Source organism: Schistocerca americana, chromosome 1 (genome assembly GCF_021461395.2).
Source record: "Schistocerca americana isolate TAMUIC-IGC-003095 chromosome 1, iqSchAmer2.1, whole genome shotgun sequence".
Lineage (NCBI taxonomy): Eukaryota > Metazoa > Arthropoda > Insecta > Orthoptera > Acrididae > Schistocerca > Schistocerca americana.
Window position 1 is genome coordinate 1,017,956,548 of NC_060119.1, and position 16,096 is coordinate 1,017,972,643.

Genomic DNA, 16,096 nt, shown 5'->3' on the forward strand with positions numbered 1-16,096 from the left:
CCTGTATGATTTTAGATTTCCTAAAAATGAAAGTCGGAAAGCTCTGTGGGAGACTGCCGTGAGGAGGAAGAATTGGCGTGCGTCTAAATGGAGCACTATATGTTCTCAGCATTTCCGAGGAGAGGACATAGACCGAACTTCCCTTTCAACAGTAAGGCTCCGAGAAAATGCTGTACCATCAGTTTTCCCTACACACCCAAAACATTTGCAAAAGGTATGTTAACTCAAAGAATTAAATTCTTAGTTTTCAAGTTCACGTTTCAGTATAATACGTACGTATCGTCGATAAGCGAAGTGTTGAGTAACTCACTTTGTCTTCATCATGTACCAAATTAAAAGCTAACACTACATTAACTGGCGTTAAGTACAGGCCTAAACAGGACACTGTGTAGATTTGCCATTCTATGTGCCGTATTGCAGTAAATATTGGTGGTAATGAACAGTGTTTCCCAGTAGTGTAACGTAACTGAAATGCCCCAGTACGTATTACAAACAAGATGTATTTATGGGGTTTTGGAGGGAGGGTATAGCTAACTTAGTTTTCAGTTTCTATTACTTAGTTTGTGATACACGTTTATTACTGAATTAACAAAATTGTATCGTTTACATTGAAGGCTAGCCATTCGTAATATTACATTAAAAACTATTTTTAATCAGAAGAAACGCGGAATTTCGCCTTTACGAGATTTTATTTTAAACAAAAACTTTGAAACAACCAATCTGATGACTTTACATGCGTATATGGTGCAATTAGCGACTGTAATACACGCAGCGCTATAGCACACTGGCAATGTTTTGGTCAGAGTGTCATGGCAGCGAGCCACGCCCCCATGGCTTCAAAACGTAATACGGCTGGGATACGTTGCGCCATTTCCCCTTATTCTTACCTCCATGGCTCATAAAGTATAATATATATCTGTGGAATGAGCATAACCTACTGCGCATATTCACATCAAACCGGACTAGGACGTGATTTTGGGACGACAATACTTGACCACGTTTTGCGATAATAGCGGAAGTTTAATATTACACATATTCGTTTTTTCTTATATACGTTTCTGCACGTTTGAGTATGAATAAATGTTACGGTACAGTATTGCTGTCGCCACGGATGTGAAGAGAAGTATGTGAAAGAACCACTTACTTTTCATAAGTATGAACAACATATGTATAATTATATACCGGGTGATCAAAAAGTCAGTATAAATTTGAAAACCAAATAAACAACGGAATAATGTAGATAGAGAGGTAAAAATCGACACACATGCTTGGAATGACATGGGGTTTTATTAGAACAAAAAAAAATTGCTAGACGCATGATGGGTAGATCACATAAGTAATGAGGAGGTACTGAATAGGGTTGGGGAGAAGAGGAGTATGTGACACAACTTGACTAGAAGAAGGAATCGTTACTCGTGGACACAACTGATCTGTAGAACAATTTGGAATCATAACTTTTCGGCTTTCTCGGAAGCTTCACCGAGAGTGCATGTGGGTAAACCGCTCTGGGCGTGCCAGGCGGTGGCTGACCTCGGTTGCTGGCCACGCAGATTTGGGACCACTCTGCGTGGAGTTTTTGCGCAGCCACGAGAGCGCGCTGCCGTCTGCGAGGTAGCGCTGGCGGAGTGCCTTCAGTTGCGCTGCGGCCGTCGGTGGAGATGGAGGTCCTGCTGAAAGCGCTGCTGCCGCCGCTGTTGGTCGCCGCGCTCGTACACGCCGATGTCTGTAAGTTTTGTCGTCTGCGCCGGCGCAAGGTCTCCTTTCGTGCTGTGTTACTGCAGCGACTAGTGCAAAAGTGATAACATTTCTTGACGAGAGGTGGTGCTGCTGTGCTGAAAACTGCAAGCAAGTCCGCGGAAGGCATTGTAGATCCAGTCGGTTTACCTTCCAGTCTCGTCGATCCACATTTCAGTTGGCTAATTCCATATCAGTATCTTCGTCCACCACAACATTCCCACGAATACTGATGAAGAACAAAGTTTACTTACTGTAGAGAAAAACACTGACCTTTTAACTTTGATGTTTACAATGCGCAAGAAATCAGTTATCAATCGAAATGCCTGTAGCCACTCCTCTCGTCCAAGGGAAAATATCAAACTAAATCTTTACAGTACAAGCACAATGAAGTGACGAGGTTTTACGATTTTGGCCGCTGAACGGAATGCCAGTTCTACCAGAGATCTGAAGATTAATTCTCGACGACTTGTCTTCTCTCTCTTTGTTTTTCTTTTTTTTTCAGATGCTTAATGCAGCTTTTCTCTCCGTTTAGGTGCATGCGTGAGCACGCTAGTGTGTTCTTTGGTCAAACTAGGAGAAATCGATTAAATGGTACATCATATTGTTAAATACAACTTATTTTATTATGATTGGGTTTATTCAATCACCTGCCAGCAGCTTCATACAAATATATCATGTATGCGGAAAAATCACAATATAAATAGTCTGAACAATGATTTTAAATTATTTTGCAATTTCTATGTTTATTCAACACTCATAGCTAAGGTATCTTGACATCAATTGAGGAGCGCCAGAACAAAACCCGTTATATCCACTTTTGCTGTATTCGCGTGTTTGAGCTGTAGGGGGGAGATACAGGAGTAAATAATACATGCTGCCAAAAAATAATTTTCAGCACAACGCGACATCAAGTGTTTTATGGTGTTTTTCTTCTTTTTATATCTTGTGGCCATTTAGAGATCACTGTTTGTTACTTTCTGAATTAACAGCAGATGCGGATTTATCGGTTTTTGTTCCGGCGCTCCTCAAGTCTATACAACATGGAGTATAAAAAAGAAAGTTAACAGACAGTGGGGAGCATACACCTGAAAATTACAGTATTTATGCGACCACAGATACAACACCCATGATTGCCACCTGTCCCGGTTTCATAGGAACCGCTCCTACTTTTCTTTAATTGCCCCGTGCCCCTGCGTGAGTATGACGGGAAACCTCGAGGGCTCTACTTTTTTCGTTTGCTTCTGCAGTTTTATTTTTTTTATATCATATTATATAATATTTAATTCCATATTCTTAAGTTTATCATCTTATTCCTATCACCCAAAGCCAATATGTGTAAAATACAAGAGATGGAAGTAAAGCAATGGGTATAAAGTAAATTGTTTCGCCGCCTCGTTTTCACAATCATGTTGAAGGATGAGTTGTATTTATGGCGTGGCTAAGTGAAGGAGCATTGGTATGTTTCTTACTTAAAATGTTAGGTAGATTAAGTAGAAATACAAATATCAGTAACAACGAATACTGGTGACAGTTATGACAGAACGAAACCCGAAAAAACTGAAAAGAAAATGTTCATTTCGCAATGAAAGGTTAAAGGATAAACATTTCAAAAGTTGATAAGCTAAAGTTGATCATGAAGGGATGGAAAGTGTACAGAGTGTCCTATCTTTTCGATAAAAACTTAGGGCATTGGGGTCGTGAGAAAGCATTTGTTTTGTCAAGAGAGGAACTTAAATTTTCTAGTGCATCAACTTCCAAAAGAAATCGATTGCAAATTTTTTTAGTGTAAAACAACCTTCTATAGACAGTGAAGTTTCAGCTGCCGAACTTTTAAATATTTTAAGTTTCAAGTATGGTATTCGAAGTTTAGTTTTGGGATGAGAATAAAAATTGGCGAACGTTAGTAAGAACTGCACATTTAACATGATAAGTGATACCTTTTGTTTAAAGTGTCCCGACATTTTACTTGCCAAAGGTGACAACCCTAAGAACACTAAATTCCATATACACGCGTTTCAGTGTCGCATAAAACAAAAATGGATTTGTATGTTTTAGGAACTTCATGACATAATAAAACAGAAAATTTCAGAAGATTTTGCAGTAATCCGTTTCGCTGTGGTTCGAATAAACTAAAGGGAAACAGCAAGTAATGACATCGCCTACTTTCTTCCGAAAGTAGCAGAAAGATTGTCTGATACCTACGCGATACAAGTGGAGAGGATTTCAGCTGTGGTTGGTACTCATTCGTATCAAGACAGCTGTCGGCATCTTGCTCGCTCGAAATTTTCGAAACCAGGAGGGGTGTTTCTAATTACTGGTTGGAGCGCAGCTTAATACTGACCTTTATAACAGACTGAAAGCCCCCAGGCCTCTGCCCATTCTTCCACGGCCAGCTTCCGCCTGCAGAAGTTAAAGAAGCTTCATATTTGAAAACAGAAGGAGTCGTGCAGTGTTGCCAGCCAAAAATATGCTATTTCCGCTACAAGCATACTCAAATTCCGCCGCAATGTCAAATATAATTTATAATATAGCCTGCACACGCATTACTGGCGATATATAGGCTAAATAAAGAGCTTAAACTATAAACAAACCTAGTTAGGCCATCTGAAGGTCAGCTACACCAAAGACGACAGTGATGGAACTTGAAGACTGTCGGTCATTCACAAGGTCGCTGTTAATATAACACTTATAGTTTGATGCAACAGCATCTACTCTTTTTAAGGGATTTGAACTTGCGAAGGTATATGGAAATCATTCGCAATCGGGTTTATTAGCTTTATGTTTGAAATGTATCAATGTTTCTTACAATGGCAGTCAAACTTGTGAGCCTGTAAGTACAGCAATATTTTGGTCACCTTGTTATCATTGACTTCAATGCTAGCCCATTCTGGGCTATCTTGCTGAACACATTAGTGTTATAAAAAGCTAAATTGTTAAACATCTCACTTTTTGAGGATAGGTGCTTTGATATAGTTGACTGTCGGATCCTCTACTCTCTGGATACAGATCCTGTACAGAGCCTTTCAGTGACTGATATATCGCATTTAAATGATTAATTAGTGACAGTACGTGGTTAAAAAAATAGAGCTAAGCCTTTCCCGTAGGGATTTTGAAGTTCAGAAAAGAACGTTCAATTGCTGCAGTAAATGATTAACACAGTTCGAAAGATTAGATTAGATTAATACTAGTTCCATGGATCATGAATACGATATTTCGTAATGATGTGGAACGGGTCAAATTTTCCAATACATGACATAATTAAGTTAATTTAACAACATAATTAAGTTAATATAACAACTTTTTTATTTTTAAATTTTTTTTATAATTGTTTGTTTTTTTTCTTTTTTTCTTAATTTATATTTAAAACTTCCTCTATGGAGTAGAAGGAGTTGTCATTCAGAAATTCTTTTAATTTCTTCTTAAATACTTGTTGGTTATCTGTCATACTTTTGATACTATTTGGTAAGTGACCAAAGACTTTAGTGGCAGTATAATTCACCCCTTTCTGTGCCAAAGTTAGATTTAATCTTGAATAGTGAAGATCATCCTTTCTCCTAGTATTGTAGTTATGCACACTGCTATTACTTTTGAATTGGCTTTGGTTGTTAGTAACAAATTTCATAAGAGAGTATATATACTGAGAAGCTGCTGTGAATATCCCTAGATCCTTAAATAAATGTCTGCAGGATGATCTTGTGTGGACTCCAGCTATTATTCTGATTACACGCTTTTGTGCAATAAATACTTTATTCCTCAGTGATGAATTACCCCAAAATATGATGCCATATGCAAGCAATGAGTGAAAATAGGCGTAGTAAGCTAATTTACTAAGATGTTTATCACATGTGGCAACCGTCTTGTTTTACTGGTACTTAATATTTTTAAGAGTATGTGAACTTCTGAAATCCCACTAACACACTCTTGGCGTCTGGAAGAGAGAGAGAAATAGCTACAAACATTCTGTATCACGGCTTCCACATAGCTAGAGATTTCTTGTTAAATAGCTACGGCAACTAAATGCGCTGAATGGCGAAAACAACTGGTCAAATGGAACAGGTCTCGAATGATTCACTTTTATCTAATATAACGTTGGCATTATCAGTGCAAAACCCAACAATATTGTCATCGGATAACTCAAATGTCCCTCTACAATTTTTGAAAATTTTGTACCGACCCCTAGCGTTACCTTCGAGTGCACATATGGGAATTAAACCAAGCAGTTGTGTTTCAACTTCATAATTGTCTATACAGGGCGTTTCAAAAAGAAAGAGCAGATTTCAAACATTTATTTCTCAAAAACTACAAATGATAGAAACACAATTCCAACGGTCCTTCACTCAATATGAGTACCAAATGTTACACAACAAATATCAAAACTGTACCTCAATATGAGCACCATTTGTTACACGACAAATATCAAACCGGTATCTCATTTCTTGCCACACACGACGCAACTGGTCTTTAGTTACCGAATTCACGGCCGCAACAATTCGATGTCGTACCTCTTGAAGAGTAGCGGGCATAGGTGGGACATAAACACAGTCCTTTATGTACCCCCACAAATAAAAATCGCAGGGAGTAAGGTCTGGTGACCTGGGAGGCCACAGACGATGACATTGATCTTGTGCTCCTGCTCTTCCAATCCACCGTCCTGGAATGGTGTTATTTAGGTACCGTCGTACAGGTTCAGAGAAGTGTGGTGGGGCGCCATCTTGCATGAAGATGAAGTGATTTGAATCTTCCTGAAGTTGAGGAAATAGCCAGTTTTCTAACATGTCCAGGTAAATGGTTCCTGTGATAGTTTTCTCCATGAAAAAGAAAGGTCCATAAACTTTGTTTACCGAAATTGCACAAAAGACGTTAACCTTTGGTGAGTCTCTTTCATGTTGAATAACGTCCCTCGGAGTTTCACTCGCCCAAATTCGTACGTTATGCCGATTAACTTTACCAGAAATGTGAAACGTTGATTCATCTGAAAAAATTAATCGTTCGGCAAAATTGTCCTCTTCCATGTCCTGTAGAATTGCAGTTGAAAATTCGAACCTTTTGTTGTGGTCGTCAGGACGCAATGCTTGCAATAACTGCAGTTTGTACGGCTTCATGTGCAGACGCTTACTCAGAACGCGCCATACCGTTGTTTTAGACATGTTTAGTTCGTGACTTGCCCGTGTCGTGGATTTTCTAGGGCTCCTTTCGTAAGCTGCACGGACACGCTCGACATTTTCATCCGATGTGCGTGGACGACCCGTGCTTTTTCGCTTGCAGATGCAACCATCTTCTACGAATCTGTGATGCCACTCATAAATTTGCTTATGACGAGGCGGCTGTTTGTTGAATTGACGGCGGAATGCACGTTGCACACCAACAATGGACTCTAACTTTGCAAATTGCAGCACACAAAATGATCGTTCCTGTGGTGTCGTCGCCATTTTCCTACAAACAAACGCCAGCGCCACTGCGGATTTGCATGGAACTTCTGCGCGGACCATTGAAAAACTTTGAACCTTTCTCTGACAAGAAACGTTTGAATTGTGTTTCTATCATTTGTAGTTTTTGAGAAATAAATGTTTGAAATCTGCTCTTTCTTTTTGAAACGCCCTGTATATCTTGTCAGTAAAACATTTACCTCATACTGATGATATCTGAAATGTCACCTATAAGGATGGGAAATGCGTTGTTTCTCAGATCTTAACTCATCCTTAATATTTTCTTAGGGTACGTCTTAACAAATTTTGTGCACTTTGTGGGACTCTTACCGTTTTTGCAATTGTTGAATAGTTAAAATTGAGTTTGGCTATCTCTAAAACACATTGCAATGAATTGCAACTGAAATTAAGAGCCGCAGCCAACGACATTATTTTTGTATCGGCACTGTAGTATCTTTTTGTACTTTCTCTAATTTAAATGTCTGAAAACAAACGAAACAGAATACAGTGAGCCCCTGCTACACCGACGTAAATAATATTAATGTGTCCTGTATTCATTTGTATATTCTTATATTGCAATTCGTCACTCTAGCTGTAAAGTCCAGATTCGTAAAATACAACTATAATAGCAGTAATATCCACTGCCATTGTGTAACTCGTACGAATTTAAAAGAAAAAGTTTTCCTTCGTGAGAAGTACTTCTTATACGGAGGAGAAGATAAAAGTGTCTAACGGCCCGTCTACAACGAGGTCATTAGAGACGGAGGATAGAGAAGGAAAGCGGTCGTGTCCTTTAGAAGGAACCATCCCGGCATTTGGCTTAACCGATTTAGGAAAATCACGGAAAACCTAAATCAGGATGGACAAAGGTGGGTTTCACGTTCGTCTTGTCTCTCTGGCTTCCTATGTGGTTTTTCGTCAATTCGCGTAGCTCCTAGCACTGTAATACACACTTTACGTTTAGTTTTCATGTTTTCATCACTAACTGGCCCTAACCACTTTTAAAAATGTCTTCAATTAACCACTTTGCAGAGAATAATTGTTTTTTCGATTTTTGCTCTTCTCGTCCAAGTTCACGCCAGTATTCCCTTTCATTCTTTAGTGTTGAACAGCCAACTTTAGAGCACTCATATGTAGTAGCCTTATACGTTTAACGTTACTGTATCGAAATTACACACATCCGATTCACACGACTTGTTGTAATGAACTGAATAATAATATATCGTTATCGCCTCGTGGGTGCATTGGCGCTTTGACTTACAGTTCCGATTATTATTGTAGGCGGCGTCCTTCGGTGTATGTGTTATCTTAAATGTTATCGTCTCAGATGTCATGAAATCATTCATATCCGAAACAATATGAAAGCGTGCAGATTAAACTGTATGTTTACAGTACACATTAAATTTGTATTAGTCTGTAATTTACAAACTTTTTAAAATTAACGTAATAATGAATTAAATATTTTTTGAAGTTTGGAATGGAAATTTGCGGTGGGTTTTACATTCACCGAAAGGAAGTTAAATTACGCTGTATTTTTATTATTTTAGAATTCTACTGCAAAAAACTCCGCTACAAGTAGTGGGAATTGCGCTACGGTTGGCAACATGAGCCAGTATTAAGCAAGAAACAATAACAATAGATGTCAAGCGCGGCAATGGAGTGTTTGACCCTGAGCTCTATATCGATTCACAATGGACTCAACCGGAACGGGTGGGAGCGTCACCCTCAAATAGAGAGGGTATATACGCCACACGCTACTCGAACACAACACTATGTCCGGCATACTACTGATAGAGGAGCATCGTTATTGACATGACCCCTTATGCCCCTTCGAGTCTGTATCTAAAATTGTATTTTGCTGTATCCCACCTTTGTTCCGAGTTAATCCATACTAAAACTAAAAACGTATTTGCTTACTTGGCCTTCATTGAACCTTGCCATATCCATGAGTAATGTATCATTTTATATGTAAAATTTGCCGCTCTTTTCAAATCTCAAATCAAATATTAGGGTTTCCATTTTAAAAAAATCTCTTTCGTCTCCATTTTACCTTGAAAACCACGTACAAAGTCACGGCCATTACTATCAGTGCGCGACTCTCCTTGCCACTTACAACTTTTAGATAAAACATTTTGCTGCTATCTCGTCTCTATCTCAAGTAATTCCCCATCACAGATCAAAATCGTCCACCCTATATACAGGGTGAAAGGTATTTAAACCGACTAACTCTGGGACGTTGTAGGGGACATCAAAACAAATATTTTCCCCTAATGTCATTTTTTCCTAAGAGGATTATTTAAACCGGTGGAGGCCGTATTACGCTCTTCAGTTGTAGGCAACTGCTGCCCACCAGTGTAATGGTAGTGCATTGTCTCTGTTTACTAATGGAGCGATACACCTGAAGTGAGTACACTGATATGGTTGGTGCGTACTACGTAGCGCACCACAACGGACGTGCTGCACAGCGCGTTTATCAACAACAATGTCCTAATCGCCGTATCCCGCATCATACGATCTTTGCTGCAGTGTACCAACGTCTGCGTGAGACCGGGTCATTTAGCAGATTACCTGGACAGGGAGACGGTAAGAACGCTGCGATTTGAGGAAGCTGTCTTGCAGCATGTGGAGCGGGATCCTTCAATCAGCACTCGTGCAATTGCATGTAACATGGAGACGAATCAGACGAATGTAAGAACAGTCCTTCGAGAGCAACTGTTACGTCCATTTTATTTACAGCGTGTCCACAACCTGGAACCAGTTGATTATCCACCCAGAGCACAGTTTTCGTAGTGGTACCTGGAACAGTGTGAAATGCATCCTACATTTCCATCCTCTGCGTTGTTTACCGATGAAGCAACGTTCAGGCGTGATGGAGTCTTCAACATGCACAATTCTCATATTTGGAGTGAGGATAACCCACATGCCACAGTTACTGGCGCTCATCAAGTGCGGTTCTTCGTTAATGTGTGGGTCGGTGTTGTTGGGGACTGTTAAATTGGGCCGTATCTGCTGCCTAGGCCATTAAATGGCAGGCACTGTTACAATTTTCTCGCCAGAGCATTGCCAGAATTGGTGGAAGACGTCCCGCTCCCTACAAGACAACGCATGTGGCTCCAACATGACGGGGCGCCAGCACATTTCAGTCGCCGTGTGCGTCGATTCCTGGACCGACGGTTTCCAGAAACGTGGACTGTCAGACGTGGTCCTGTTCCATGCCCTGCTCGATACCCAGATATACCCCATCTGGACTCTTTTGTGTGGGGAGAGATGCGCAACCTTGTTTAAGCAAGTCCTGTTGCATCAGAAGACGATCTGGTTGCCCGGATAGTAGCAGCAGCACGAACAATTCAGGAAACTCCTGGGGCTTTTGCCCGTATCAGACAAACATGATCCGACGGTGTAGCTTTTGTTTACGTGCCAATGGAGGAATTTTTGGAAGTCTACTGCAATTGAAATTGGGTTGTGTTAATTTGTTGTCTCTTGGTCACAAAAAAAAATGGAAAAGTGTTTGTTGGTTTAATTAATTTGCCACCAGAGAAATCTTCCTCTACCGGTTTAAATACTCCTCATAGGAAAAATGACATTAGGGAAAAGTATTTGTTTTGATGTCCCCTACAACCTCCCAGAGTTTGTCGGTTTAAATACTTTTCACCCTGTACTTGTTCTGGATATAGTTTGGGTGACCTTTCTTAGCTGCCTCACGCGGGACTAGGATTTTAATGACCCATGGTAGATATCTCTGTGGATAAATCGTAATCCAGAGTCGACCCACAATGTCTGAAATGTTTTGGTGCACTTGCCGAATGAATTTGAGGTCTACATCGCGCTATATGAATCACACCTGAGCAGTAGCAAGCCAGCCAGACAGCCGAGTTGCTCGTCCCAGCCATATGAGTTCCTCGTGTGTCGCAAATGCCAAAAGGTGACTGTTTGTGTCCTTGGCGTGATAAACACCCGTCCGGCAGACGGAAAGGCGCTGACTTTACCGCTTTGAGGGTCAGAGTGCTAGCGTGTTGATGCCAGCGGGAACCCCACGACCAGATGCTGCAGAGCACTCGCTTTCACCACTGCTCCGCGTGGTGTTTGCGCTCTTTCTCGGATACTTTCTATCTCCGCAACAGTTACACACACCACACGATCGCAGACGTCAAAACTGTTATCCGGCTGAACATTCCGCTCTGAAAATATTTTCGCTCGTCCGCTGCTTGAATATGTAGGTGCGAGGTGATGACTCCTTTCTTTTGACATAGCGCTGTAGAAAGCTGAAACAGCGACAAAAGTTTCGATAATCTGTACAGTAACATAAAAGACTGACAAGTAGCAAATGAGGCTATAGATCTAAACTAAAAGCATTTATCCTAGTCAATTCTTGCCATTCCAGGGGTTAATTTTTTTTTAGGCATTGGTAGCCTGAGAAAAAGAAATAAAAATACTAGTTTTATTAACTGCAGTTGCATGCGCAGGACTGAAAAAATATGTTCATTAATGTTAACATTAATCACATATATATAGCCCGTAAACTGATTCGTTCCGTATCATTTCGATAACAGAATGGTTCAAGTGATCTATGGGACATGTAACTAACAGGTGAGATCATACTAAGAGTATCTTTTGTGTCCTGTTTGTTTAAATTAAATTTGAGATAAGTGTCTGGCTCTTAATGTCCCGCTGTCGACAGTTATTTTAACCCAATACAGGATTTCATTCAGTTGCACCTTGCTAGATATGCTATGCTTCCTTAGATGCTGGCAGAGTTTAATGGTAGAGCTGTTCGCCGGTACAAACTTGGGAAGCGTACACGAGTTCCTACAACAAGTACGAGGTAGCTACCGACATTTCTTGACAGTAGTCCTGTAGTCCCTTTTTGTAGCAAAATAATACACGTTGTCATCTGTGAAATCTAGTTTTCACTACAATAGAGGTTCCCATGCACCTCCATTAATGGCTCTGAGCACTATGGGACTTAACATCGGAGGTCATCAGTCCCCTAGAACTTAGAACTACTTAAACTTAACTAACCCAAGGACATCACACACATCCATGTCCGAGGCGGGATTCGAAGCTGCGGCCGTAGCAGTATTGCGGTTGCGCAGTGAAGCGCCTAGAACCGCTCAGCCACCGCGGCCGGCTGCACCTCCCTTACACGTTGCCGCAAAACCCATACTTCTTATACTTTTGTACTTCGTAAGTCCTTCTGCTGAAGCGTTTTATTTTCCACGCCAGAATCACACCACCATTACTTAACAAAAATGGTTCAAGCACTATGGAACTTAATATCTGAGGTCATCAGTCCCCTAGACTTAGAACTACTTAAACCTAACTTAATCTAAGGACATCACACACATCTATGCCCGAGGCAGGATTCTAACCTGCGACCGTAGCAGCAGCGCGGTTTCGGACTGAAGCGCCTAGAATCACTCGGCCACAGCGGCCGACCATTACTTAACGTGTCGATTCTCTATGGGCTGTTGGTTGTTCACTTGACAATTTTGCATATGTGATTCACCTATACAAGGAGGCCATCGGATGAGAGCCGAAATTAGTTCCTTAAACTACTGAGCCAAAAGATTCCACAGACACTATTGGAACGACAGCAGTACGTATTTAACTGCAACCAAAGTGTGCGCCACTCGGTTGGAACACACACAATATAAAAAACCGTAAAAGGAGCAGTCAATGCTCGAATTAAGTCATGGTTTAAGGAAGTATTTCAACCATTCCACTATCAATACGATCGCACAGTTCCTTGGCCCACAAAGGACATGATATTGCCATGAGATTCTTTTCATTCCACATAGAACTATGCCGGCTCATTTACCTTCAACTATTTCACAGCCTGTCATCATCATCAGTTATCTGCTACAGTAGCAGGTCCTTTGCCTCTCCATTTTCCGCGATCCATTGTTTCCTTCTTAAGGCTGCTGTATGTTGTACCGTCCATCATCCAGTATCCGGAATCTCTTCCTTCCTCGCTTCCTTTTCCCATCTACACAACCTTCTAAAACTGTTTTTATCAGTCACTCATTCTTTCTTATTATATGCCCAATCCGATTTCTTTTTCTTCTCTTTATTACATCTAGTAACTGTCTTTTCTCTCCCACTCTTCTCAGTACCTCTTCATTTTTTACTCTGTCCATCCAACATATTCTTTCCATCCTCCGCCATGTCCAGATCTCAAAAGCCTCCTGCCTTTCTCTGTCTTTCTTCCTCATAGTCCATGTTTCAGCGCCATATAGAAGAACACTCGGTACAAGACATTTTATGAGTCTCTTCCTGAGTTCTCTGTCCAGACAGCTGCAGAAAATTCTCCTTTATTATAAAACGCCTCTTTTGCCATTGCTATCCTTGTTTTAATTTCTGGCCGGCCGGAGTGGCCGAGCGGTTCTAGGTGCTACAGTCAGGAACCGCGCGACCGCTACGGTCGCAGGTTCGAATCCTGCCTCGGGCATGGATGTGTGTGATGTCCTTAGGTTAGTTAGGTTTAAGTAGTTCTAAGTTCTAGAGGACTGATGACCACAGAAGTTAAATCCCATAGTGCTCAGAGCCATTTTTTTAATTTCTGTGGTGCACTTCCAGTCAGTGTCTATCCTGCTTCCAAGATACTCAAAATTTTGCACCTGTTCTAGTATTTCTCCATTTGGCATTTTTATTTCCTTATTTCCTCCTAGTGCCAATACTTTTGTTTTATTTGTGTTAATTTTCATTCCATATTTTTTCCGTTAGCTTCAATGATGTCCACCAAATCCTGTAATTCTTTTTCCCCTGTGGCTAGAAGGACCATGTCATCAGCAAACTTCAAACACCCTACTCTTCTTCCTCCAATTTCTACGCCTTTGTCATCTAATGAACATTGGTCAATCATGTTTTCCAAGTAGAGGTTGAAAAGAGTAGGTGATAGACAGCATCCTTGTCTTACTCCTTTTCCTAATCCTATCCAGTTTGTACTTTCTCCTCTCACTTTAATTGAAAATTTTTGATTAAGATATAATGAGTTTATAAGTCTTCTGATTTTCCAGTCCACTCTCTTCTCCCTCATTATAGTCGCCAGCTTGTCCCAAACCACATTATCAAATGCCTTTTCTAGATCGATGAAGCACATATATAGGTCTCTTCCTTTTTCAATAAACCTTTGTCCCAAGATTCGTAGGAGCCCTATTGCATCTCTGGTGCCCGTATTCCGTCTAAAGCCAAACTGCTCCTCGCCAAGATTCTTCTCCATTACTTTTTCAAGTCTTTTATTAATTATTCTTAACATCATTTTGGCTCCAGAATGAGATTTTCACTCTGCAGCGGAGTGTGCGCTGATATGAAACTTCCCGGCAGATTAAAACTGTGTGCCCGACCGAGACTCGAACTCGGGACCTTTGCCTTTCGCGGGCAAGTGCTCTACCAACTGAGCTACCGAAGCATGACTCACGCCCGGTACTCACAGCTTTACTTCTACCAGTGTCTCGTCTCCTACCTTCCAAACTTTACAGAAGCTCTCCTGCGAAACTTGCAGAACTAGCACTCCTGAAAGAAAGGATAAGCGGAGACATGGCTTAGCCACAGCCTGGGGGATGTTTCCAGAATGAGATTTTCACTCCGCAGCGGAGTGTGCGCTGATATGAAACTTCCTGGCAGATAGGAGGTAGGAGACGAGATACTGGCAGAAATGAAGCTGTGAGTACCGGGCGTGAGTCGTGCTTCGGTAGCTCAGTTGGTAGAGTACTCGCCCGCGAAAGGCAAAGGTCCCGAGTTCGATTCTCGGTCGGGCACACAGTTTTAATCTGCCAGGAAGTTTCATATCAGCGCACACTCCGCTGCACAGTGAAAATCTCATTCTGGAAACATCCCCCAGGCTGTGGCTAAGCCATGTCTCCGCTATATCCTTTCTTTCAGGAGTGCTAGTTCTGCAATTTTCGCAGGAGAGCTTCTGTAAAGTTTGGAAGGTAGGAGACGAGATACTGGCAGAAGTAAAGCTGTGAGTACCGGGCGTGAGTCGTGCTTCGGTAGCTCAGTTGGTAGAGCACTTGCCCGCGAAAGGCAAAGGTCCCGAGTTCGAGTCTCGGTCGGGCACACAGTTTTAATCTGCCAGGAAGTTTCATCATTTTGGCTGCATGTGAAATGAGGCTGATTGTCCTGTGCTCGCTGCATTTCTTGGTTCCTTGTTTTGTCGGTAATGGAATCATTACTGTTGTCAGAAAGTCCTCAGGCCATTCACCACTGTCATATATTTTATTACATAATCTCAATATTTCTCTTATCCCATCTTGGTTCAAGCATTTTAATATTTCTCCCGGTATGGTATCCGTACATACCGCTTTGCCTTTTTTCATTGCAGCTAAGGCAGAGTTTACTTCTTCCATTATAATGGTTGGTCCTTTCTCGTCATCATTTACACTGTTGTGTGATTCAAGTTCCAGAATTTCTGGTTTGCTATTTGTGTCATATAGCTCTTTTAGATATTCTTCCCATCTCTGGAGGACATCGTCACGATCTTTGTACACTACCTCTTCATCTTTACTCAAAATTTCCATAGTAGCACTTCCTGCTCTGTTTTGTTCCCATGTCATAGTCTTTACTCTGTTGTATAGTAAGTCGTATCTTCCCTTCCTGTCGATTTCTTTAATTTCATCACATTCCTCTTTTAGCCATTTTTTCCTAGCCTGCTCTGTTTCTCTTCGCAGTTCATTATTTAACCTTCGGTATATCTTTATTGCATCTTCAGTGCTCTTGTTTTTCAATTTTCTTCTCTCCTCCTTCTTGGAAATCATTTCTAGTGTGACACATGGTGGCCGAGCGGTTCTGGCGCTACAGTCTGGAACCGCGCGACCGCTACGGTCGCAGGTTCGAATCCTGCGTCGGGCATGGATGTGTGTGTTGTCCTTAGGTTAGTTAGGTTTAAGTAGTTCTAAGTTCTAGGGGACTTATGACCTCTGCAGTTGAGTCCC

At 41.2% G+C, this 16,096-nt stretch overlaps 1 protein-coding gene across 1 annotated transcript in view; it reads left to right on the forward strand.

Annotated features, from left to right (window-relative positions):
- Positions 1–1,591: 1,591 nt before the first annotated feature.
- Positions 1,592–16,096, forward strand: part of LOC124616313 (transferrin) — a 171,667-nt gene continuing 157,162 nt past the window's right edge. Inside the window, exon 1 of the mRNA XM_047144622.1 lies at positions 1,592–1,725. Coding sequence (XP_047000578.1) covers positions 1,659–1,725 — 67 coding nt within the window. The 5' untranslated portion in view covers positions 1,592–1,658. The remainder of the gene's footprint in view (positions 1,726–16,096) is intronic.